The sequence below is a fragment of the Leucoraja erinacea genome, chromosome 15 (genome assembly GCF_028641065.1).
Source record: "Leucoraja erinacea ecotype New England chromosome 15, Leri_hhj_1, whole genome shotgun sequence".
In the NCBI taxonomy this organism is placed as follows: domain Eukaryota; kingdom Metazoa; phylum Chordata; class Chondrichthyes; order Rajiformes; family Rajidae; genus Leucoraja; species Leucoraja erinaceus.
The window spans coordinates 20,766,260-20,791,473 of record NC_073391.1 but is presented as its reverse complement, the minus strand read 5'-3'; the positions used below and the strand labels follow the sequence as shown (position 1 = coordinate 20,791,473).

Genomic DNA, 25,214 nt, shown 5'->3' with positions numbered 1-25,214 from the left:
TTGATTGTACATGATTTGGAAAGGCACACACCTGTCTATATAAGGTCCCGCAGTTGACAGTGCATGCCAGAACAAAAACCAAGCGGTGAAGACGAAGGAATTGGCCAGAGATGTCCGAGACAGGATTGTGTCGAGACACAGATCTGGGGAAGGGTATAAAACAATTTTTGCAGCATTGCAGGTTCCGAAGAGCACAGTGGCCTCTGTCATTCTTAAATGGAAGAACTTTGAAACCACCACGTCTCTTCTTAGAGCTGGCCACCCGGCCAAACTGATCAATCGAGAGAAAAGGGCCGTGGTCAGGGAGGTGACCAAGAACCCGATGGTCACTCTGACAGAGCTCCAGAGTTCCTCTGTGGAGATGGGAGAAAATTCCAGAAGGCCAACTATATCTGCAACACTACCAATCAGGCCTTTGGTAGAGTGGCCAGATGGAAGCCACTTCTCAGTAAAAGGCACATGACAAATCGCTTGGAGTTTGCCAAAAGGCTCCTTAACAAGATTCTCTGGTCAGATGAAACCAAGATTGAACACTTTGGCCTGAATGCCAAGCGTCACGTCTGGAGGAAACCAGGCACCGCTCATCACCAGGCCAAAACCGTACCTACGGTGAAGCATGGTGGTGGCAGCATCATGCTGTGGGGATGTTTTTCAGCGACAGGATCTGGGAGACTAGTCACGATCGAGGGAAAGATGAACGGAGCAAAGTACAGAGAGATCCTTGATAAAAACCTGCTCCTGAGCATTCAGGACCTCAGACTGGGGCAGAGGTTCTCCTTCCAACAGAACAATGCCCCTAAGCACACAGCCAATACAACACAGGAGTGGCTTTATGACAAGTCTGTGAATGTCCTTGAGTGGCCCAGCCAGATTCCGGACTTGAACCCGATAGAACATCTCTGGTGGGACCTGAAAATAGCTGTGCATCGACACTCCCCATCCAACCTGACAGAGCTTGAGAAGATCTGCAGAGAAGAATGGGAGAAATTACCCAAATACAGGTGTGCCAAGCTTGTAGCGTCATACCCAAGAAGACTTGAGGCTGTAATCGCTGCCAAAGGTGCCTCAACAAAGTACTGAGTAAAGGGTCTGAATACTTATGTAAATGTAACATTTCAGTTATTTATTTTTAACTACTTTACAAAAATTTCTATACACCTGTTTTTGCTTTTTCATTATGGGGTATTGTGTGTACATGGATGATAAACAAAAATGAATTTAATCCATTTTAGAATAAGGCTGTGACGTAACAAAACGTGGAAAAGGTGAAGGGGTATTGTATTCATTGTATTGTATTCAAATTTATTGTCATTGTCTCAATTTGAGACAACGAAATGAATTTCCCTTACAGGCAGTATCATAAAAAAATCACAAAAAAATAAATAAATAATAAATAAATAATAAACATTAAAAAATAAAAATGAAATTGAATTAAAAAAAAGCACAAACACAGAAAGTCCACGACACAACATAACATAAATGGCACCAAGTGAGGATGGCACCATAGTCCAGCCAGCCTCCCCTCCGTGGTCGGGGCCTTCTGAGCACCCGCAGTCGCCTCCCCGGGTGGCCCAATGTTCAGGCCCTCACGCCGGGCTATTGGAACGCCGACGCCGAACCCCGACGGTGAACATCCTCCTCCTCAGTGGCCCGGACCTCCCGATCAGCCGCCTCCCGCTGCCGGAGTCTGCAGCTCCTGAGTCCGCAGGCCGAGCCGGGCAGAGTCACAGGACCCCGCGCTGTCCATCAGCGCCGCCCGCGTTGGGAGCTCCGCAAACCGCAGCTCCAGGATGTCGGTGCAGCAGGTCCAGCACTCCGGGCTCCAGACGGCGACCCCCGGTAAGGCATCGCCAGCCCCGCAATGTGTCAGCGCTGTCCCGCCGCTGCTGGAGCTCTGGTCGATCCCGGCAGGAAAGGCCGCGCCAATCCAGGTAGGTAGGCCGCTGTGGGGGGAGGGGAGGGGGGGGGCGGGGACGCGACTCGAATAATAGTCGCGTCCTCACCAGGAAGCGGCTGAAGGACGGTATCCCCCGCACCGTGCCCTCTTCCCCCACATAAAGACACCAAAAAACACAAAAAAACACACTTTTACATAACTAAATAAACAAAAAAACAAAAAGATACTGGGCTGTAGGTGGAGGCTGCTGGCACCAGCGCCACCGGAAGTACAACACCCGCCACCGGAAGTACAACACTGAATACTTGGGTCTGAATACTTTCTGAATGCACTGTATATGCTAGGCCACTGTCCGATTCATTTCTCCCCTCCCCAGTTGTGGCATTGGACTTTGTAGAACTGATGCACTAAAAAGCTGATAACTATATACTGCACTCTGTATCTTCCCCTTAGCTCTATCTCTTGCATTGAGTTTGAGTCAAGTCAGCTCTGGCATGCAATAAGATCTTTGCTGATCTGATAACTCCATTTTGTTGCCCCAAAACCTTAACCTTTGATTCCCAGCTAATGCAATGTTACCTACCAATGTTAGAAGACAGCTAAGTATTAAACCAAGATCCAACAGGGATTAGCTCTGGATCTTCATTATGGTTTATGAATTAATGGTTTATGTCATGGAGGGGTGGGATATAACAAACTTGCCAAGACACAAATTTGAGAATTACAGTAGATGATATCTATCAATAAATATCTTTGCAATTTTAAGTGACTGTAAAACATCTAGCAGTTTGACAAGGCACAAGTAAGAGTGAAGTAATCCACTCGGATTCAAAGGGGAGATAAAACTGTTACTTAAGCAGAGGTGCTCCTCAATTTATGAACATTTTGTTTTATGAATTTTTGCTATAGTACAATAGATTCTAGAATTTGTTCTGATGTGTATAATAAAAAAATATTTTCCCCCTTTAATGGAAAAATCCTATATATTAGAGGAGACAGAGACACAAAGATAGTTAATTGGATTCAAAAAATAATAAAGCATTTCCATTGTATCCTATATTAATGTTGTATCCTTCAGTCCGTACAAGTAATAAGCAGCAATTGAAATGAAGGTATAACTGAGTGAACCAAGTTCGATATCCATTAGGTTGGCAGCTGCACAATGTTGCACAGAAGCCTTGATACCACAGATCACAGCCATTTGACGTCATGGTTTCCACTGAACATATTCAATTTGTGAAACTAACCGCAGTATTTACACAAACTATTTTGGAAATAGACCCTGATATAGAATACATTCTGAGCTTCATAAGTTAGTATATCTGTAGTGATTAGTTGGGAAGATCTGACTCCATTCTGTCGCCTCCAAATTGATCCCACCACCAGTCACAGCTTCCCATCTCCACCCATTTCTGCCTTCCAAAGATACCACTCCCTCTACATTTCCTTGGCTGACTCATTGCTTTCCACAGAAACCACCCCATCCCCAGGTATTTTCCCCTACAACTGCAGGCGATGTAACACCTGCTGCTAAGCCTCCATCCAGGGACCCCAGCAGTCCTTCCAGGTGAAGCAGAGGTTATTGTGCATCTACTGCATCCGGTGTTCCCAATGTGGCTTCCAATACATTGCTGTGACTAAGCATAAACTCGGCAACTGTTTCGACAAACACTTGGGCTCAGTCCACCAAGACCTACCAGATCTTTTAGTTGTTAACCTTCCCGTTCCCATGTTGATGCTTCTGTTCTGGGCCTCCTCCATTGCCAGAGTGAGGCCACATGCAAACTGGAGGAGCTGCACCTCATATTCCACATGCGTAGCTTGCAATCCAAATGGTATGGACATTGAATTCTGCAATTTTAGGTAACCTCTGATAACAACCCCCCTCTCTCCCCCCAACACTCCACCTAGACTCGCACCTAGTTCTCCCCCCCCCTCCAATCCTTTCTATGTCTTCACCTTTTAAATTATTTTTTCTCACGCCTTCTGTTTTTTTCATCTCTGGCCTTTGTGCAACCATCTGCCTATCAAAACCCTCGCACGTCTGCATTCACCTGTTACCTTAGTCCTGCCCATTCTCTCTTACAGCTTTCTATCCCTCACACCCCCCTCCAACAATCAATAGTAGTGTTCCAACCCAAAACCTCAACTATCCCTGGTTTCCAGGGTTGTTGCCTAACCTGCTGAGTTACATCAGTACTTTGTGTCTTAATTTATGGTGGTAATTTCCCCCACACAGTATTATACCTGTTCAAATGATTTTAGTCCGGCTTCTTTGCCCATCTTAACCATGTCTTCTAGGATAGCCTTCTTTATTTCCTAAATAATGGTTGGGAGAAAGACAGAAACAAGTTTGGCTATTTCATTATAGTTTGGCAAACTTGAAGCAATCAAATGTATTAAAATCATCTAGTAATTCAATTCTTTATTTATTGAAATCCCGTGAGGTGCTGTGAATTTTTGTACTGATGCAGAATTTAGGTTCAATTTAAAAGAACAAGGATCAAGGTTGACTCGGCATCATGGAAATTATTTGCAAAGGGAAACATTAATGATGTGAATTCTTAAAGGTAATCAGGATAATGCAGATCCATCAATCTCAAACATCTATATCTCAATGAAAAGCAGAACCCTTAATTAAACTAGGTTGTCCCTGTTCATTTTCGCAATTGCATCAATCACACTACCTTTGAAATAGGCTAAACCCCTCTGCATTAATTATAACTATGATACCTACTTCAGTAATGTGCCAAATATCAGTACATTGTAATTTAAATCCATTATCAATTAGAACAAATCAACAAATAATAACCCAAATTGGTTGCAAGATCCATCATGGCTAACTATTTTGTTGGTTCAACAACTTGAAAATTAAAGTAAAAACAAAATTAAAATTCATACCGGAATCTGGCATAGCTCTTCGTAAGAGCCTTCGAATCCTTTACCTGCAGCAAATTTTGGAAGTACCTCTGGGTCAGGAACCACAATGCCCACCAAATAAGACTGAGAAGAAAGAAAGGTACAATACAATTAATTGAGTACACTGGATAAGGTCGCTGTTCCTTAAATTACGAAGCTTGTGAAATGTTTTACTAAACTATACGTTTAAAGAGAAACGTTTTAATTCAGCACATTACAGGCCAGATTTTTTGCATAGTGGTAGAAACATCACTACCCAAAATGGCTGTAGAACTAAAATAAAATGGAAGCAGTAGGGGGGTTGTTTAACATTTACCTGCAAGCTGTCTCCAGCAACAAAAACTTGGGCAACAAGACCACTCTGAATATATATATTCTCAATTTTTTCTGGTGCAATATATTCACCCTGTGCCAGTTTAAATATATTCTTCTTCCTGTCAATTATTTTCAGCGTTCCATTCTGAAATAACAAGAGATTGCTTCACATATCCAATAAACATTGCAGATTTTCCAGCCAAATTTTTTATTATTAATTCTTAAAAGCACAAATTATCCATTACCCATTAACAGCAAAACCTTGGATCTGACATTTAGTTCACCTTTCTTCATTATTTTCCATGTAACGTTGAAGCACTCATTAGTCCTCAACATGTCTGAACAGGTGCATTGTAACTACATACGCAAGATCAGTTAATTATCCAAGCCTAAACAAGCTTCTTAGACAGTTAATAAGCAATTGATTCATCAGATTTAGATTAAAAACTTTTTTTTCCTTCCGCATTATGAGATAATTAGCTCCGGTGCAGTGACTTTGCAGTAATTCAATTGAGATGAAAGATAAATACTAAGTGCAAAATTTAAGGTCAAATCTCTTTGTCATCCTTCACAAAACTGCAACTCTCTGAAAATGTTATTGATTTAAAGGGCTTCTTAATAGACAGCTTTTCACTTTTTAAGTCAAGATATGATTTGGTGGAAGTCTCTCCTCCTGCCCACCCCCCTCCACAATTCTTGCACCTTACTAAAGGTCAAGCAGAACTAACAAATAAGTTCAAACCAAATGAAAGACTGCAAAATATGGAAAGGCAGCATTCATAAGCATCCTCCTGATAAAAAACAATGTTGCAGACATTTTGGATAAATTTGGGTTGTTTTCTCTAGAACACTGGAGGCTGAGAGGAGACCTTGTAGAACCATATAAAACTGGGAGAGGCTTCGATATGGTAGTAGACAGTCAGAATCTTTTACCCAGGGTGGAAATGTCAAAGACTAGAGGGCATAGCTTTCAGATAAGAGGTGGAAAATTTAAAGGAGATGTGTAGGGCAAGTTTTTTTTTACACAGCGGGGGGCGGGTGCATGAAACGCTGCAAGGGTTGATGGTGAAGGTAGGTACGAAAGTGTCATTGAAGAGGCTTTTAGATAGGCACATGGAAATGCAGATAATGGATGGATATGGATCATTTGAAGGCAGATGAGATTAGTTTATCTTGGCATTATGTTCGGCACAGATATTGTGGGTCAAAGGGCCAGTTCCTGTGCTTCTATATTTAATGTTCTAAAAGGAAGAAAATGGCAGGTTCTTATTTCAATGGTGTGCCATTTGTCCTACTGCAATTAAATGTCAATTGAAGTAAGGCCAGAAAAAATGCACCATGATTTTTCTCAAAAGATTTTTAACAGAACATTTAATAGCCCGTTACGAAAACAGACAAGAGGCCAGGGATTTGAAAAGACCACAAACAAGTTTTTTTTGATATATTAATAATCTTACAGGCAGCCATTTTCCAACATCTCCTGTATGGAGCCATCCATCAGAATCAATAGCCTCCAATGTTTTTTCTGGGTCTTTCAGGTAGCCTTTGAACACATTTGTGCCTTTGACGCACACCTGGAATGGGAGAGCACACAAAGATAAGCAAACAGCAAAAACAATGTATGGAAACATAAAGTCAAGTTACAGTATGTTTTTCTTTACCTCTCCTTCCCCTTTAGCAGCAAAGTAATTCATATCTTCAACATCAACTAATTTCACAATGTTGCAAGGAAGTGGAGGTCCAACATGGCCTACAATAAAAAATAAAACACGAGGACCTTGGATCAGTATCGACAAAGAACGCTGTGTGTTCATAATTCTCTCAAACATTGGCTATCTAGTAAACAGGACAAATGGGTCAATTATGGATTTTTTTTCCCCGGATTTGCCAAGATCCACTGCAGTGATTGAAGAAAATTGTTAGAAAGTAAGTGTTTTCATTGAATTTTCTATGTGTATACTCATATCTCTTTTGTCTCTGGAATCTTTCTGTAAAATATAATAAGTTTGCAGATGTCATTAAAATAGCTGGGATTGTAGACAATGAAGATGGTTAGCAAGAATGACAGTGGGATCTTGACCAGTTAGGCATGTGTGTTGGGAAATAAAGTTAATTTTAATTCAGAGAAGTGTGAAGTGTTGCTTTGCAGGAAGTCATCGGGGCAGGATCTTCGCAGTGAATGATTGGGCCCCTGGGAAGTATTGTAAAACAGAGGGGTCTATGAGTAATGTTGTGGTTCCCTGAGATTGGTGTCACATGTATTTAGGGTCATGGAGAAGGCTTTTCTCATGCTAGCCTTCATCAGGCAGGGAAATGAAGATCGAACTTGTGACATTATGTGACAGTTTTATAAGACCTTGGTGAGGCCACATTTGACGTATGGTGTTCAGGTTTGGGTCAGCCTGCTATAGGAAAGATACTAAGTTGGTAAGAATGCTGAGAAGATTTACAAGGATGTTGCTCTTAAAGATAGCGGAGTCAAGGGATATGGGGAGAAGGCAGGGGTACTGATTGGGGATGAATAGCCATCATCACATTAAACGCCGGTGTTGGCTAGAAGGGCCAAATGGCCTACTCCTGCACCTATTGCCTATTGTCCATTATTGTCTATCAAAGACCTGAGCTATAGGGAGAGATTGGGCAAGCTAAGATGTTGTTCCTTAGAGTGCAGGAGGTTGAAGGTTGATCTTATAGACTTGTATGAAAACATGAGGAAAATGGATATGGTGAATGCACAGAGTCTTTTCCAAGGGTAGGGGAATCAAGCAGTCTGTGTAGATTCAGTTCACGTCTTGAAAGTCAAATGCAAATTGATGATTAGCTCCTTTGAGAGGAAGCAAAGGGAAAATAGGTGTTTAAAAAAACAAGTTACCAGCAGAAGAATCTCCAGCCATTGAGAAGGTACATCCAGCAGTGCATTCAGTTTGCCCATATGCTTCAAAAATCTATTAACAACATAAACAAACTAGATCTCAGTTCATCTCTTATTAATTAAAAAAGTCATTTGTAATTAGTTGATCTCCATGCAGTAACTTCATTACATTTTAAGCCATTTCTTTACATTCCAATGTTTCCACACATACAATCTTAATATGCTTCTTCTTACAGGAAAACTTTCAATTGCATAAACATTCGAAGGCCCAAAATCTTAAAACTATTTACAGGGCAAAAGGTAAATGTGAGGTAAAAGCAAATGAACAACAGCAAATGAAATAACAGCACAGGCTATAAATCGATACATACTTGACAGCCCAATGCTGCTCGGAGAAAGGTCAGAACTGCAGGGGAAATGGGAGCTGCGCCTGTTACCATCAAACGGACACGTCCCCCCATGGTAGCCTGCAGTAGATAAAAGAATTTAGAACAACATTTTCAATGCTTAATAAAAATAAAGACACAATGAGTTGTCATTTTCAGCACTAGATTAAAATCAGCAAATTATAAATAATGTTCTGTTAATGGTATTTATCTAGATGATAGGAAATCACTCAGCTCTGTTTAATATCCATTAAATCCTCGTTGTAACGGTCCATAGGGGGGAAATGGTGTCTGTAGTTGCCATTTGTACGCTTTAACCGAGTTTGGCACTATCAGTGTATGTGGTTGAAACAAAGAACTGCACAAAAGGACACAAGGTGCTGGAATAAACTCAGAAGGTCAAGCAACATCCCAGGAGAACATGGATAGGTTCAGGCTGATTCAGTCTGCTGCGTAACTTCATTGTGTGTTATTTCACCTTAAAACTAGACGCCGATGCCTCTGGTCTGCATCTGCGAGCCTATCTTCACCCACCGCATGGTCCGTTGTTGTGGCTCGCATTGTAGAGAGAGCACAGCCTCAGAATAAAACAACGTCCTTTAGAATGGAGATGAGGAGAAATTCCTTTAGCCGGAGGCAGGAGAATGGGGTTGAGAGGTAAAAATAGATCAAGCCACAATAGAATGGGGGAGCAGACTCAATGGGCCAAATGGCCTAATTCTGCTCCTCCGTCTTCTGGTCATGTTCTAATCTTCAGCAAAAAATAACATTGCGTACTGATGCAGGGTCCCAACCCAAAATGTTGACAATGCCCTTGCCTCCACAGCTGCTGCTTGACCCATTGAGTTCCTCCATGAAGCTGGTGGTGAATTAGTTACAGAACAGTATTTGCAGATCTAAGTAAACATTGCCTAAATATACTTTCCCAGCTGGAATTTAAAAAAAAACATTTATTGGCAAGAACACACATTAACAAAAGAATTTGGCAGTTAGCTTAGCATTTTCCGGTGGGCGGCGCGACTCACTTCGCAGCGGCTTCTGCAGTCCGTCTGTCTTTTTGTTATTTGTGTCCCGTTTTAGTGTCGTTTTTTTTTTTTTTTTGATGGGGTATGTGTGTGTGTGTGTGTGTGTGGGGGGGGGGGGGGGGGGGGGGGGGGGGGGTGGGGGGGAAACTTTTAAAATCTTTCCCCTGCACGGAGAACCCGACCTTTTCCCTGTTGGGTCTCCGTTGTCACTGGGGCTGCAACGTGGAGTGGCCTCCAGCAGGAATGACCTGGGGCTCCAGTCGCGGAGCTGCGGACCTACTCACCATCACAGAGCTGGCCGAGTTCGGAGCGGGTGGAGCTGTGGTGGCGCGCGGCTGCGACTCGACCCTCGGAGATTCGGAGGCTTACCGCAGGTCTGGTGGACAGTAATATCGGGAGCCCGTGGGTCCCTGCTGGGAGACCGCTTTTCGGGGTTTCTGCAACGGCGACTTCTCCCGCCCGAGTCGCGGGATCGAGGAGTACCTGGAGCGGGCCCTGACATCGCCCGGCGTGGGGCTCTAACAACAAGACCCGGAGCGTGGCCTTGCATCGCCCAGCGCAGCGTTAATGGCCACGGGACAATTGCCATCGCCCACCGGGGGCTTTGACTCTGACATCGGGAGGGGAATGGAGAGTGCAGGGGAGAGATAAGTTTTTTTGCCTTCCATCACAGCGAGGAGGAGATGCGCTGTGATGGATGTCTGTGTAAATTGTGTTGTGTCTTGGGTCTTTTTTTGTTGTGTGAATGACTGCAGAAACAACATTTCATTTGAGCCTCTATGAGGTTCAAGTGACAAATAAATTGTATTGTATTGTATTGTATAGAAATATAGAAACATAGAAATTAGGTGCAAGAGTAGGCCATTCGGCCCTTCGAGCCTGCACTGCCATTCAATATGATCATGGCTGATCATCCAACTCAGTATCCTGTACCTGCCTTCTCTCCATACCCCCTGATCCCTTTAGTCACAAGGGCCACATCTAACTCCCTCTTAAATATAGCCAATGAACTGGCCTCAACTACCTTCTGTGGCAGAGAATTTCAGAGATTCACTCCCTGTGTGAAAAATGTTTTCCTCATCTCGGTCCTAAAAGATTTCCCCCTTATCCTTAAACTGTGACCCCTTGTTCTGGACTTCCCCAACATCAGGAACAATCTTCCTGCATCTAGCCTGTTCAACCCCTTAAGAATTTTGTTAGTTTCTATAAGATCCTCCCTCAATCTTCTAAATTCTAGTGAGTACAAGCCGAGTCTATCCAGTCTTTCTTCATATGAAAGTCCTGACATCCCAGGAATCAGTCTGGTGAATCTTCTCTGTACTCCCTCTATGGCAAGAATGTCTTTTCTCAGATTAGGAGACCAAAACTGTACGCAATACTCAAGGTGTGGTCCCACCAAGACCCTGTACAACTGCAGTAGAACCTCCCTGCTCCTATACTCAAATCCTTTTGCTATGAATGCTAACATACCATTTGCTTTCTTCACTGCCTGGTGCACCTGCATGCCTACTTTCAATGACTGGTGAACCATGACCCCCAGGTCTCGTTGCATCTCCCCTTTTCCTAATCCGCCACCATTCAGTTAATAGTCTACTTTCCTGTTCTTGCCACCAAAGTGGATAACCTCACATTTATCCACATTATACTGCATCTGCCGCACATTTGCCCACACCCAGCCTATCCAAGTTACCTTGCAGCCTCCTAGCATCCTCCTCACAGCTAATGCTGCCCCCCAGCTTCATGTCATCTGCAAACTTGGAGATGTTGCATTCAATTCCCTCGTCCAAATCATTAATATATATTCTAAATAGCTGGGGTCCCAGCACTGAGCCTTGCGGTACCCCACTAGTCACTGCCTGCCATTCTGAAAAGGACCCGTTTACTCCTACTCTTTTAGCGTTCTGTTACGACTTCCAAAAACCTTTTGCAAGCAGCTACCTTAATCATTGCCAAAAACAGACAAATGTAATTTCCTGCTCAGGATAAGATAAACAGTCTATACATACTTGAACTTTGTTGAAAATCAGTTTATCCCAAAAGCTGTCATTTCTAATAATTCCTCTGGAGAGTTCAGCTTGCTTGCTTCTAAGTGCAAAATTTAACAGCCCTCTTTTAAAAGGGGGTGGAAACGAACTTTGCACCTGTAATAAAAAAATAAACGTTACATAAATTTAAATTCTTGAGCAGTGTTTGGAATTTCTGAATTGATCAACCATGTATATTTTTCTTTTGAATGAAGAACCTCCAGCAAAAGAAGTTGCATTTCAATAAACACACACACAAACCTAACCTCAAATGATCAATAAGGTTTGATGAAATAGGCAATACCGTGCATCCAAACCATGAGGTCGAGTTTAATTTAATCTCTCCAGTGTAGTACAGTCAATGAGTAGCAATGGCTAGATACTACTCAAGGAGAAAGAAATCACCATTTTTCAGTGAGTCTTCAGGTATCCCTACCACCCCCCCCCCCCCCCCCACCACCACCCCACCACCACCACCACCACCACCACCACCACCACAATTAAGTCAGCTTAATAGCAGAGGCGAGAAAGAAAGAAGTCCAAAAACAATGATACAGGTCAGCAACCAAAGAGGGATATTGGGTGTAGTGGTTTGGATTGTGCTATCCAGTGGCTTGATGTAGATCTCCCAAGTAGTACCAATGCATAGCTCAACACAATTCCCTTTCTGTGCCATGGAATAAGAAGGTCAGTAACATGATGGAGATTTTACTTTGGAGTCACGTGAGTGACTACGTGAAGAACCCCGCCAGGATGCATGCGTGCCATATCGCTACATGCATTGCAACGAGTCACAGCAGGGGGAACGATGTTCCCCTTAGCGGCAGAATTTGAAAGCCGGGAACAGCAGGTAAGGAGACTCTGCGTTCCTTCCACTTACCTTACAGGTGGTGACATGGACCAGATCCACGAAGGCTGCGAAAAAGCTGGCGGGGGAGAACCGCGGAGTTGCGGGCAGCCAGCAGCAGCAGCCAACGGCACGCCAATCTCCCATAATGGGAACAGCTGTGCCCGACTTCGCTCCCTCCCTGGCCAGGGCCAGGCGGTAGAGCGAAGCAAAAAACTAACTCAGTTGTTAACTCGGATGAGTCCGACTCTGAATAGCCGCGAGCGGCCAGTGCCCGTGAGCATTGCGGCCGGTTGGAGCGGCTTCAGGAGCAGCCGCGAGCGGCCAGTTGGAGCGGCTGCAGGAACTGGAGCAGGAGCGACTTCAGGAGCAGCCGCGACGGCCAGTGCCCGTGAGCATTGGAGCCGGTTGGAGCGGCTGCAGGAACTGGAGCAGCCACGAGTGGCCAGTGCCCGAGAGCATTGGAGCCAGTTGGAGCAGCTGTTGGAGTAAATAGTCCAAAGTGACAGGCTGCGGGAGATGGAGACTAGTCACAGTGGGCAGCTAGTAAGTTCTACAGCAGTACCTCTTGGAGGGCTGCACAGTGTTTCTCCCTCATCAGAGGGGAGTACAGGGGGTCAATTCTGGGCTGACCCTGAAGAGGGGTGCAGAACATACCCCTAGTGCACATGGGGTGCAAGAAAACCTATTGGATATGGTGTCCCAGTTTATTCAACCCGACCAAACTGGCCAAAACCTGGAACCTAAAATAGCTGCAAGTATCGACTACTTGTCATTCAACCAGCTATAAGGACAGGCATTATTGGACACCACAGCAAGACACTTACCACCAGGGAACTGCAAAACACTGAATGTTCCCAGTGTCAACCAGTGTATTTGAAAACATGTCGGAGCCTCAATCAGAGCCAGGGACTTGAAACTACAGAAAGTTCTGAAAGTCCTAACAGCGGGAATTACGGTTTTCATCCGCACAATAAACGAAAAAGACATGACACAAGATCACCAGGATGCACTGGCTTTATTTTGCAACTACCAATACGAGTAAACAGCATTAGGAAGAAGTGCCATCCAACCGGCTTTAGACCCTAATTTGCAGGCCTATGCAAACCTGGAACCTCCAAACCACCAATATTACTATTTGGAGGCAACTTATCAAAACAGGTAAAAGAACTTGACGCAGAGGGTAAAACCCTGGTGCGCATTAAAACAACGTCTAAAAACTACTTCGGCCAGAAAAAAGCACCCCTACTCACCACTAGTCGGCCAAGACAAACTGATGAAAGCTCAAAGGCCAGGAACACTCAACATCGGTCTTTTTAGGCCATGGCCCAGACCGGCCTTCCTGGGGAATGCACTAACCATCAACACCGACCCAACTACAGATCCAGACACCGGCGCCTCAACGTCCACGGAGGATGCCGAAAAAGTAACAAACCTACCAATAGTAACCATGGAGGTAGGTGAGTCTGGTTCCTTACGAGGTTGGTGGGAGATTACAATTCTATCTGGATGCATGGAATAAATTAACTACCGACCGACACTTATATTTTCAGAAGTACAGGGTTATACCATAGAATTTATACAAAAACATAATCCTCCAGTTCAGCATGTACTGAACCAAATGTTCATGTTTACAGGCAAAGAAAAATCAAAAGTGCATGCTGAACTACAGTGGCCATATAAAAAAGGAGTAATGGAGGAAATACAACACAAATCATAGGAATTTGTGTCCAAAATCTTTATCATAAACAAGATGGTGGTTGCCGCATCATCATAGATTTGACTAATTTGAATACTTTCATACTATATATTCATTACTAGATGGAAACCTTTGTTACTGCTAAGCAATTGATTTCCTAGGTTACTACATGGCAAGCATCGTTTTAAAAGATGCTTACTATAGAGTACCCATTAGAGATGACCACAGATGTTATTTGACACAATGGATCATCTGGGGTTCACCCTTAACTCATCCTCATGTCAGTGACTTTGCCGAAAGAAAAGGTTACAGCCTTAATAGAGGCTTGCAGAAAAATCATTGACATCACAAAACCATCCATCAGACTGGTAGCAGTAATAATTGGCATTATAGTGGCTGCGTTTCCAGCCACACAAATCGGACCTTTACATTATCAAAAATTACAGAGGGCTAAAATACGAGCACTCAAAAATTATGGTGGTCATTTTGACAGACCAATGAAGCTACCAACAGAGGCCATAATGGAACTAAAATGGTGGAAAGATAACATTAGGCATTGTTCCAATCCAAACATTATCAACTACCCGTCTATGGAACTACAAACTGATGCCAGTGCACTTGGATGGGGTGCTATCAATTCCATTTCCAGCTGTGGGAGAGATGGAATGCACAGGAGGCATCATTATTACAAACACTGGCCATAAACTACCTGGTAATGTTAAGTGCATTCCATGGCCTTAAGTCATATTGTTCTGGGTTATATCACCAGCATGTTAGACTACAAATTGATAACACCACCGTGGTAGCATATATCACCCATATGGGTGGAAACAAATCGACATTATGTGACAATCTGGCCAACACAATTTGGCAATAGTGTATCCAGAGAGAGATATTTGGATATCAGCTACCTACTTACCAGGTAAACTAAATTTAGTGGCAGACAACAGGTCATGCAAATTCAATGAAAACACTGAATGGATGTTGGATAAAAATGTATTTGCTGAAATTACAGCACGGTATGGAACACCAGATATCGACCTATTCGCATCCAGGCTCACACCAGCTATCGAATTATGTTCATGGGAACCAGAACCTGGGGCAGTGGCAATAGATGCATTTTCGCTGCATTGGGGGATTGTTTATTTATGCATTCCCTCCTTTCTGCCTCATCAGTCGGGTATTTAGGAATATACAGCAAGACTCCGCATCTGGTATTTTGATAGTACCCGATTGGCCTACTCAACCATGGGTCCCGGTGATACTCGACATGGTATTAGAACCATGCATCACCATCCATCATAGACCTAATTTACTGGTTCATCCCGCAACAAGGGGAAGTTACCCATGTCATAATTATATAAACCTATTAATTTGTAGAGTTTGAAAGCACCTCTACTACACCTGGGACTGACGGACCAAACAGTGGATATTATTTCAGCGGCCCACAGCCAATCCACCAAAAAACAGTACTTGGTGTCATCAAGAAATGGGAAGTACTGTCACAACAATAAACATCACCCACAGATCTATGAACATCCCGTCTGTTCTGGAATTCCTGGCAAGCCTCCATTACGATGAGGGGCTCAGTTATAGTGCCATCAACTGCGCCAGAAGTGCTCTGTCAACATACCTGTGGCTAGGAACAGAGCGGCATTCTGTTGGGACACACCCTGGTAACCAAACTCATGAGGGGCATTTTTAATGTTAATCCCCCAAGAACCAGGTACTCCCAAATATGGGATGTGAGCATTGTACTGACCATGTTAAGAAACTGGTCTCCAGCTACAGCTCTGTCCCTACAGAAACTGACTATGAAAACAGTCATGCTGATGGCCTTGGTTACGGCACAAAGGGTCCAGTCACTACAGAAACTAAGGTTGGACAACATGACTATTTCATCTGGAAATTTAACTTTTCACATCAATGAATTAGTCAAACAAAACAGGCAGCGGTCAGCAGGCCTAAAAACAAAATTCAGGGCCTACCTGACAGATGATCTTCTCTGTATTGTAACTCACTTACTATTATATATGGAGTATACTAAGATCATCAGAGGCAAAGAATTGTCACTTTTAATCAGCTACAAACAGCCACTCAAAACAGTGACAGTCCAGACCATCTCTAGATGGCTAAAACAGGTCCTAATAAAGGCTGGAGTAGACACTAGCATTTTAAAATCTCACTCCACCAGGGCTGCAGCTACATCGGCAGCTATGAAGTTGGATGTTCCTATGGACCAAATCCTCAAGACAGCAGGATGGTCAACGGAGAAAATTTTCCAACGATTTTATAACAAACCAGTCATTGAACCTGGAACATTTGCAGAAACAATTTTAAGTTCTGTAATATAATTTACCCCATAAATAGGGGCTATAATTTGGTGTTAATATATTTATCGTTGGGTTTTCAATATCATATTGATGTCTAATGATGTTAACACTATTCTCCCCATAATCAAGGCAGATGTGATGCATGGACTCGTTTCCACGGCATGAAATTACAGAGCTTTAAAATCTTCACGTAGTCACTTACGTGACTCCTCAGTAAAATAGTAAGATTAAACGAGAACTTACCAGTTTGAAGTTTGATCGTTATTTTATGAGGAGTAACGTTGAGGGATTATGTGCCCTCCGCTCCCACCCTTGATCATATACTCAACTGGTATCTCCTCTCTAATCTTACTATGTTTAGTCATTACAGTTACACCGCTGCTTTGAAGAATGACACGCATGCGTCCTGGCAGGGTTCTTCACATAATCCCTCAACGTTACTCCTCATAAAATAACGGTCAAACTTCAAACTGGTAAGTTCTCGTTTAATCTTACTATTAGATGGCAGTTCACCGGACAACCTCTCCATCAGCAAGTGCACCAGGTCTGAGGTAGAGTTCAGTCCGATTGAGCTGAGGAACTGGACACATATTGTGAATGGCTCTTTAGCTCCACACCACCATGCTACATATGGAGCACAAGACCACTCATTTCAATGGAGTCGCCAAACTGGGTTGAAATGTCATGATTCTGTTCTTTTAACATTTTAGTCAATATTTTTAATTAATTTCTTTCACTTTACACACATGATGGAAAAAGTATTTTTTAAATTCGTAATTATTTATTAAATGTAACTGTTTTTGATTATTGATACTTTAAAGCAGGGAACTTTGAAATGGTCTATACAATCAGGCTACATAAACATAGTTTTGTGGAAGGGAAATTAAGTTTGACCTGCCTATTGGGATTCCTTGAAGAAGTAACATTTACAGTAGATAAAGGATACTGATGGATGCATGATAGACGTAAAATGTGGGAGTAACTCAGCGGCAGCATCTCTGGAGAGAAGGAATGGGTGACATTTCAGGTCTAGACCCTTCTTCAGACTGATGCACGATAGTTAGATTTGCAGATGAAATTGGATAAGAACTAGGGCGGACACGGTGGCGCAGCAGTAGAGTTGCTGCCTTACAGCGCTTACAGCACCGGAGGCCCGGGTTCGATCCCAACTAACGGTGCTGTCTGTACGCCGCTTGTGCCTTCTCCCCGTGACATCATGGTTTTTCTCCAAGACCTTTGGTTTCCTCCCACACTCCAAAGACGTACAGGTTTGTAGGTTAATTGGCTTGGTGTATGTTTAAATTGTCCCAAATGTGTGTAGTATAGTGTTAATGTGCGGGGATCGCTGGTCGGTGTGGACACGGTGGGCCAAAGGGCCTGTTTCTGCGCTGTGTCTCCAAACTAAACTAAGATATTGCATCAAAAGTTATTGCAGAACAAAAACGAAAGTTCATTGTATGGATGGCACCATAGTGTGGATAGAGGACTGTTCGCTAGTAAAGAGTACAACATGTTACCTGGATCTGTGCTGGAGTCTCTACTTGGTACTATTGGATAAAAGCACTGAAGGTATGGTTGTTACATTTGCTTATGACACAAAGGAAGATGGGAAAACAAGTTGTGAAAGAGGTTTTAGGATTTTGCAAATGGATAAAAGAAAGGTAAGCAAATGGACTACGATCTGGCACATGGATTATAATGTGGATAATTATCCATTTTGGCAGAAAGATAAAAAAGGAAGCACGTTATCACAACTGTGATAGACTGCAGGCTCTGAGATGCAGAAGGTTTTTGATTTCCAAGATCATAATTTTTTGGGGTAAGCAGGAATAGCAAATCATTAAGAAGTCCAACCAAATGTTATTGCTTGGTGCGAGGGAGATTTAATACAATAGTTCAGCTTCCAATAAGAATTGGTGAGATCACATCTGTTTTCCTCATTTAAGAAATTATGTTGCTTGAGGCATTTCAGAGGTTTACTGAAGAAATACCTGGAATGGGCAGGATGTTTTACGAGGAAAGGTTAGACTGACTAGGCTTGTATTTGCTATCATTTAGAAGAATGAAAGGGAAGAATAGATTGGTGTGGTTTTGACCATCTGGACACGAGGATGGCAGAGTGTTGTAGGAGTTGGCACTGCAGCTTCACATCTACTGACAAACATGGCGTTAATCCTGGCCTTGTGTGTCGTCTGTGTGAGGTTTGCGTGTTCTCTCTGGGGCTGTATAAGTTTCCCCTGGGTGATCTGTTTTTCTCAACGTGCCAAGGATATGTTGTTATGTTAATTGGCAAAGATAAATTGCCCCTTAGTGTAGGTAAGTGACAAAATAATCAAAGGGGAGATGATGGGCATGTGTGAGGGAAGATATGTTGCAGTGGTACATGGATATAAGTGGATGCAATTGTTCTTTTGAGAGCTGGCATGGGCCCAATTAGTCAAAGGATTTCCTTCTGTAGAGCAATGAGTGAGCACTTGGAGTAGTATACAGCACAAGGGGATCAACGGTTACAAACAGAAGGTTGTTCATTTACAGTAAGACCGTGATGCATTGAAATTATCTCACATGGTGGGATGTGAGTCTTTGAAGTACTCCTCTCCAGTGGAAGCATTTTTGAATACTTTTAAAGCAGAGGTGTATTGATATGCAATAGAAGAGAAAGAATACAATTGGCAGATAGGAATGCTGATCTGAGGTTACAACAATACGATATGATAGAACTTTATATATCCCAGGAGGGAAATTGATCAACCAGATTATTATTGGTCTATTATTGTCATGTGTACCCAAATAGTGATAAACTGTTTTGGGTGCTATCCAGGCAAATCATGCCATATGTGATTATAACAGGTTGTGCAAATAGAGAAATGATACAGAATGCAGAATATAGTGTTACAGCTACAGGGAAAGAGCAAATAACAAGTACAAAGGCCACAAAGAGGTAGAGTGTAAGATCAGGAAAACATCCTTAATTAGTATTCATGATTATTCATGATTTTAATCATCTGTGCAGCTAGCTCAAGGGGCCAAGTGACATACAGATGGCCTTAATTTGTATATTCGTTTTTTTTTCATATATTTGACAGCAGTGAACAGTCAGAAGACCATCAAACCAAGTCAGGAGTCCAGTCATCTCTCCTAACCCAATCTACCTTGTGGTACAGCCTCAACAGTGTGGCAGGGAATAAATATTAAAGGTAATGAATAACATTTCACATTTACAATTCCATTACATTGTTTGAGAGGCCCACAGTATTTCAAACTGTTACCCAAGAAGAGAAGAAAAGACTGCCCTTCTAACATTTTAACCAACAGAAAACAAAAATGTAAGTGTTGAAAATTGCAGGAAGTTGACGAAATTGGAATGTTAAAATTCCAGCACGGATAAAAAATAATATTCAAATTCTAGAACTTCAAAAGCAAATCACTCTGTTTTAACTTGAACTGGTATATAATTCATAATTAGAAATCCTAAACATCAACATTAAGGATGATTAATTTGGCTGTTTAATCTGGTCAAAGGAGAGAAAAAAAAACTGTTGCCTATGATGTGAAAGGTTAGAGCCAGGGGCAAAACTTTCACAATAGCCAGAGATGAAGTTAGGACGAACTTCTGCACTCAAATGGTGCTGGAAACACGGAACTCTCTGCCCAAAACCTATCGAGGTTGCATGGTAATTAAAAATGTCAAATCAACTTAATAGAATTCTGTTAGTCAAAGGCTATAGATGTTACAAAAACAAAAAAGATGGACGGTATTAAAGCACAAATCAGACATAGCTCTGTGAAAAGTTGGATAATGCTTTGCGTCCAGTGAATCAGACATAGCTCTGTGAAAAGTTGGGTAATGCTTTGCGTCCAGTGAAACGGGTGATCAATGGTTGTCCTTGCTGTCCATCATGTCCCAGCTACACTAGTCACACCTGCCTGCATTTGACCCATATTCTTCTAAACCTGTCCTATATTCAATGGATATAAAATTGTGACATTTATTAAAGCGTGGCAGGGAAAGAAAAGAAAATTCAAAGAAATTATTATATTATTTAAAATTTAATATATTCTTCTTCCACATTAAACTCTGCAAAAAGAACAAACCTTATCGTAGACACGAGTCAGTAGTCTAGGCACAACTGGAAAGAATGTAGGCTGAAGGGTCTTCATATCATCTTGTAACAGTTGGATGTTGCCTTGGAAGAATCCCACTCTGGAACCACTGCAGTACAGTGCTGCCTGATACAATACAATTGCATTCATTTAATAAGCTATGTTCAGCATGATCTCATTAATAAATTGCACCCCAAACCTACCGCGATTTAAAAAAATGACATTGATATATGCAAAAATCTACATTTTTCACATTTGGGCTACTGGATTCCAGTGACTAACTGTATTAGTGAATTGCCATAGTCGAAGAAGTTGCTTATTCCAGGTTACTCTTAGCATCCCAAAACAACATTAACATAATCGGAGACTCTTAATTTCAGAAATTAGAAATCCAAAACAGTCACACCTCAAAATAATGCCCAAAATCCACCCTCTTGTCTCAAGACTGCTGTTTTGCTGGAGAAATAATAATAATAATAATAATAATAATAATAATAATAATAATAATAATAATAATAATAATAATAATAATATATTTTATTGTCATTGCACGTCAGTGCAACGAGATTTAGTATGCAGCTCCAACCGATGAAAAAGAAAAGTAAAATAAATAAATAAGCTGTGTGTCGTGACCATCCGAGGGAGACAGTCCAGGTGGGGTGGGGGGCACTCAGCAAGGCCGGTTCAGAGCCGCTATAGCTCTTGGAATAAAGCTGTTTCTGAGTCTGAAGGATCGGGCGTAGAAGGCCTTGTAACGTCTGCCGGAGGGAAGTAGTTCGAACAGACCGTTACAGGGGTGTGATGAGTCTTTATGGAAAGAAGGTTTAATTTTGCCTTAGAAGTTGCAAGAAAATGCATCATGTTACCTGAACCACTCTTTCAAACATGTGTGCCAGAGGGAGGTAGGAGATCGAAATATCATCAACGTTGATGGAAATGCTGGACTGTGCAGATAAGAAGTAGGCAATTAGAATATATCCAAACAACAAGTGACACGATATGTCAGCATGAGATTGTTCAAAGCAAAATTAATCAATTAGGAGTCTCAATTCTACAAAAGCAGCTACAGTTCTTAGCACTGGAATTAATAGATTAAAGCAGTCTCAACCCTTTATCCAAATCAAGCCAATCTGCAGTATTGAAAAGAAATCTACTTAAGGTCAGGCATAAAGTACGCATAAGGCTTGTCAATTTTTTTAATTAATTGAAATCTAAGCAAATTCTTTGCCATCTTTCAAAACACAAAAGAAAATTCCAACACCAGAATTTCTGGTTCCTCTGAGTTTACCTAATATGCAATAACCTTTTTTAAAAGAACTTCCAATTCCATCTAATGCTTTGCCTTTGACTATCTGAAGGCATGTTCCAACTTTTCTTTTGGAGCTTTAAGAATTGCCTCTATCCCTCATAAATTGATTTGTTGTTAAGTTATTCTTCTTCTTGCATGTGGCGTGCACAGCCTAAAGTTGTAGAACAACTTGTTCTATTTGATCTTATTTGATGTGCACGCCGGGTTGATTGCATTCGTCGAAACAGGGCGGACCACGTGAAGGTTGCAATCTTCCACCCCGTTAAGTTATTCAGATCATCCAATGGGATACATTCAGCTGCAGATGAGAAATCAAGATCTAATAGACCATGACATTGAATCAGATTTAGACCATTCGGCCCATTGAATCCACTCTGCCATTTGATCATGGCCAATCTATTTTTCCCTCTCAACCCCATTCTCCTGCTTTATCTCTGTAACCTTTGATGCCCTTAATAATCAGCACCCTAACAATCTCCGCTTTAAAAATACCCAATGACATGGCCTCCACCGCCATCTGTGGCAATGAATAAGATGCAGTTTAGATAAACAGCACCACACAACCACATGAGATTGGGGTATTGTCAAACAAAATGATAAATGTAAATTCAAAGCAGAGCATTGCCATGGTATTTAATATATGTTTGTCCCAAGCAATTCCACAAAATACCATTTCAAAATTATCCACAGCCACTTTCAGCTCAGATGTCCAAGCAGCATTATCATACATACCCCCATCATCCTAAAGAATGCTGCAGAATTGGCCACAATATTTCCATGAGTCAACATGGCTCCTTTAGGGTCACCTATTTCAGAAAACACAGAATATCATTCATGTTTCATGATTCATATCCTTCCATTCACGTAGGCACAGACATTGTGGGGCAAAGTGCCCATTCCTATGCTGTACTCTTCTATGTTTTCCTATATAAATGTACTAATCTAGAACCCTGGATTACACAACACTGTTCTATTTCCCACACCCAAATCTACTAGAAAATGCAGGCATCTTTCATTATATTAAATTAACCGTGGGTTATTTTAATAAAAAAGCATTTGCTAAACAGGGCAAAGCTAAAATCTATTATTAAAAAATGCAAAATGCTTCTCAGGCAGCATCTGTACAAAGAGAAACTTTGAATAAACTTCAGAACTGGTGAAGGATCTCAGACTTGAAATGTTAACTGTTTCTCTTTCCACAAATGTGTCTCTTTCTAGCATATTCTGGTTTTTGCTTCAGTGTATTTTCTTTTGTGGATTTTCTATCAAATTGGCCACATTTCCATGAGTCAAGTTCTGCCAAAGGACAAGTTCTTCTAAATTGATCCCAAATTTTTGACAAAATTAGCCTCAGGAAATGGGGAGACTTCAAAACAAAAATTATGTATCTTTTGGGAGTTATTAGGGAAAAGATTGATGAAGCTCATGGGAATTAACTTCCACAGGAACTTCAGTACTGAAGTCAGAGATGTTGCCCAAGCTGATTAATTTCCGGCATCATTTTGTATTGAGATAGATTTAATTACGCTAAAATTGCATAAATTCCATTTTTACCAGCCTGGATGTTTTTAAAACGTGGTTATTTTATATTACATAGAAACATAGAAACATAGAAAGTAGGTGCGAGAGCAGACCACCAGGTCCATCGAGCCCGCACCGCCATTCGCTCATGGCTGAACACTAAACAGACACACTTACCCACAAACAATAGACACAAGACACAGAACACAAGACACTACCCTCCCCTTTATACCGCTATCACCCCTCTCCACCCCAAGAACCTCGTGATCTCCTGGGGGAGGCACTTGACGGTGTGGAACTATATCAATTTCCTCAAATCATTTGGATGGTGTCTTGCATGAAACTTGGCCAGATTCAAATCAAGCTCCTTGGGATCTAAGGTTTTTTTTTTCTATTCCTTGACCAAGGCTTCTGTGATTGGCCTATCATATACATAATTACAAAATAAACACTTTAAGTCATATTAGGAGAAATCTCTCAAACATGAGAACTGAAATACCTGTTGTCCCACTTGTAAAGCATACAATGCTCAAGTCATCAGGCTTTGGTGGCTGGAAAACAGTGAATAACGTCTTATTTGAGAAGAAATATTAAATAAACAGTTTGCTCTGTGTATGAAATTGGCCTTAAAATTAATTATTGCAATGTATTAATTTATATGACCAATTGAAATGAAAATGCAACAAAGTTCCCCATAAAATAAGAACTCTGAATTGTAACATTTGTAATTAATAACTTGGAAGTAAAAATAAAAGTGAAAAGGTTACAAAGATGTCCATATTTTGGCATCAAATCCCTGCCATAATCTTGATGGTCATTTAAACATGGTGGAGTGTGTGGTGCTGGAGGCGAACCCCTCCTGGGTTAAAGTAGTTTGATTCTGAAAGAAAGTTGATTCAAAACTGAGCTTTTTTATATCCAAATAAAATTCCAATGAAGTCTTATGTGAAGAATGGCCAACAGAAATCAGACCAGGGAATATGAAATTAAAGAGAAATGCAAATGTTGAAGAAGCAGACACACATATAAGAAACAATTTTATTATTTAGTGAGGGAAGATACAAAAACATGTAGTAATAAGTAGAATTGAAAGGAAAGTTTAAATACATGCAAAGTTACCGTTATCCGAAAGTCACACAGACAGGCCTGCATTAATTGTGAAGCCTTTAGTTAGTCATAATGCTCCAAAGTATTATAGCTACTGGAATGCTTAAAATTCAGCCAATGTAGTAACATAACAGGCATTTCTGCACAATACTGTCCCACAAAAAAACAACCAAATATTTTTTTATTTAAGTCGGTCAAGGAATAAATACTGTGCAGGAGTTACTCTGCTAAAGTTCAAAATAAAACCAAGAGTACATCCATGTGTGTGTGACAATGCAGATGGAGTCCCTGCTTAATATCTCATCAGAAAGACGGCACTCCCAGCAATCAAGTAGGAACCACTATATTGGAGTTTTGGCAAAGATTTTGTCCTTTCTCTGGAAAAAGACTTGAACCCCATTGTTTCGAAGGCAATAGTACAATTATTGACCCTATTTTCGAGAATATAGAGACAATTGAAAGGAAACAATAGGTTCACTTATAAATTATTATTCATGAGGCAATATTATAGGAACAATGCATATTAAAGGATGATTTGGTAGTGATATTTAAAATTATGTGTGGCTAATACCCATCAAAGCAGTCTTGCTTCTTCTGGTGGTTGAGGGTATGGGAATGGTGAAACTAAAATTAAATGCAACTGCTTTTTGACACAGCAAGAAAACAGGCCCTATAAAACCAATACCACTGTATAAGTTATGGAGACAGTTGAAAGATAGAAACAAAATAAAGGATATTGAAACATTAGTATGCTCACACGGCTGAATGGCATTGATTAGTTAGGACAATTGTTACTTTGGAATTTCCGCATTGTCTAGGCTAATTGAGTTTCTTTATCCGGGACTAGAAGAGTAAC

The 25,214-nt window shown here is 41.5% G+C and overlaps 1 protein-coding gene across 2 annotated transcripts in view; it reads right to left on the bottom strand.

The window, feature by feature from the left end:
- acsl5 (acyl-CoA synthetase long chain family member 5) overlaps positions 1 to 25,214 on the bottom strand; it is a 50,554-nt gene that overhangs the window by 1,503 nt on the left and 23,837 nt on the right. For both annotated transcript variants that reach the window (XM_055646846.1, XM_055646847.1), the window contains exons 9-20: positions 23,751 to 23,802; positions 22,463 to 22,536; positions 21,288 to 21,365; positions 20,413 to 20,547; positions 11,421 to 11,555; positions 8,375 to 8,470; positions 8,004 to 8,076; positions 6,793 to 6,881; positions 6,589 to 6,705; positions 5,133 to 5,276; positions 4,799 to 4,900; positions 4,145 to 4,216 (exon numbers count right to left, since the gene is read on the bottom strand). In XM_055646846.1, coding sequence (XP_055502821.1) covers positions 4,145 to 4,216; positions 4,799 to 4,900; positions 5,133 to 5,276; positions 6,589 to 6,705; positions 6,793 to 6,881; positions 8,004 to 8,076; positions 8,375 to 8,470; positions 11,421 to 11,555; positions 20,413 to 20,547; positions 21,288 to 21,365; positions 22,463 to 22,536; positions 23,751 to 23,802 — 1,167 coding nt within the window. The remainder of the gene's footprint in view (positions 1 to 4,144; positions 4,217 to 4,798; positions 4,901 to 5,132; positions 5,277 to 6,588; positions 6,706 to 6,792; positions 6,882 to 8,003; positions 8,077 to 8,374; positions 8,471 to 11,420; positions 11,556 to 20,412; positions 20,548 to 21,287; positions 21,366 to 22,462; positions 22,537 to 23,750; positions 23,803 to 25,214) is intronic.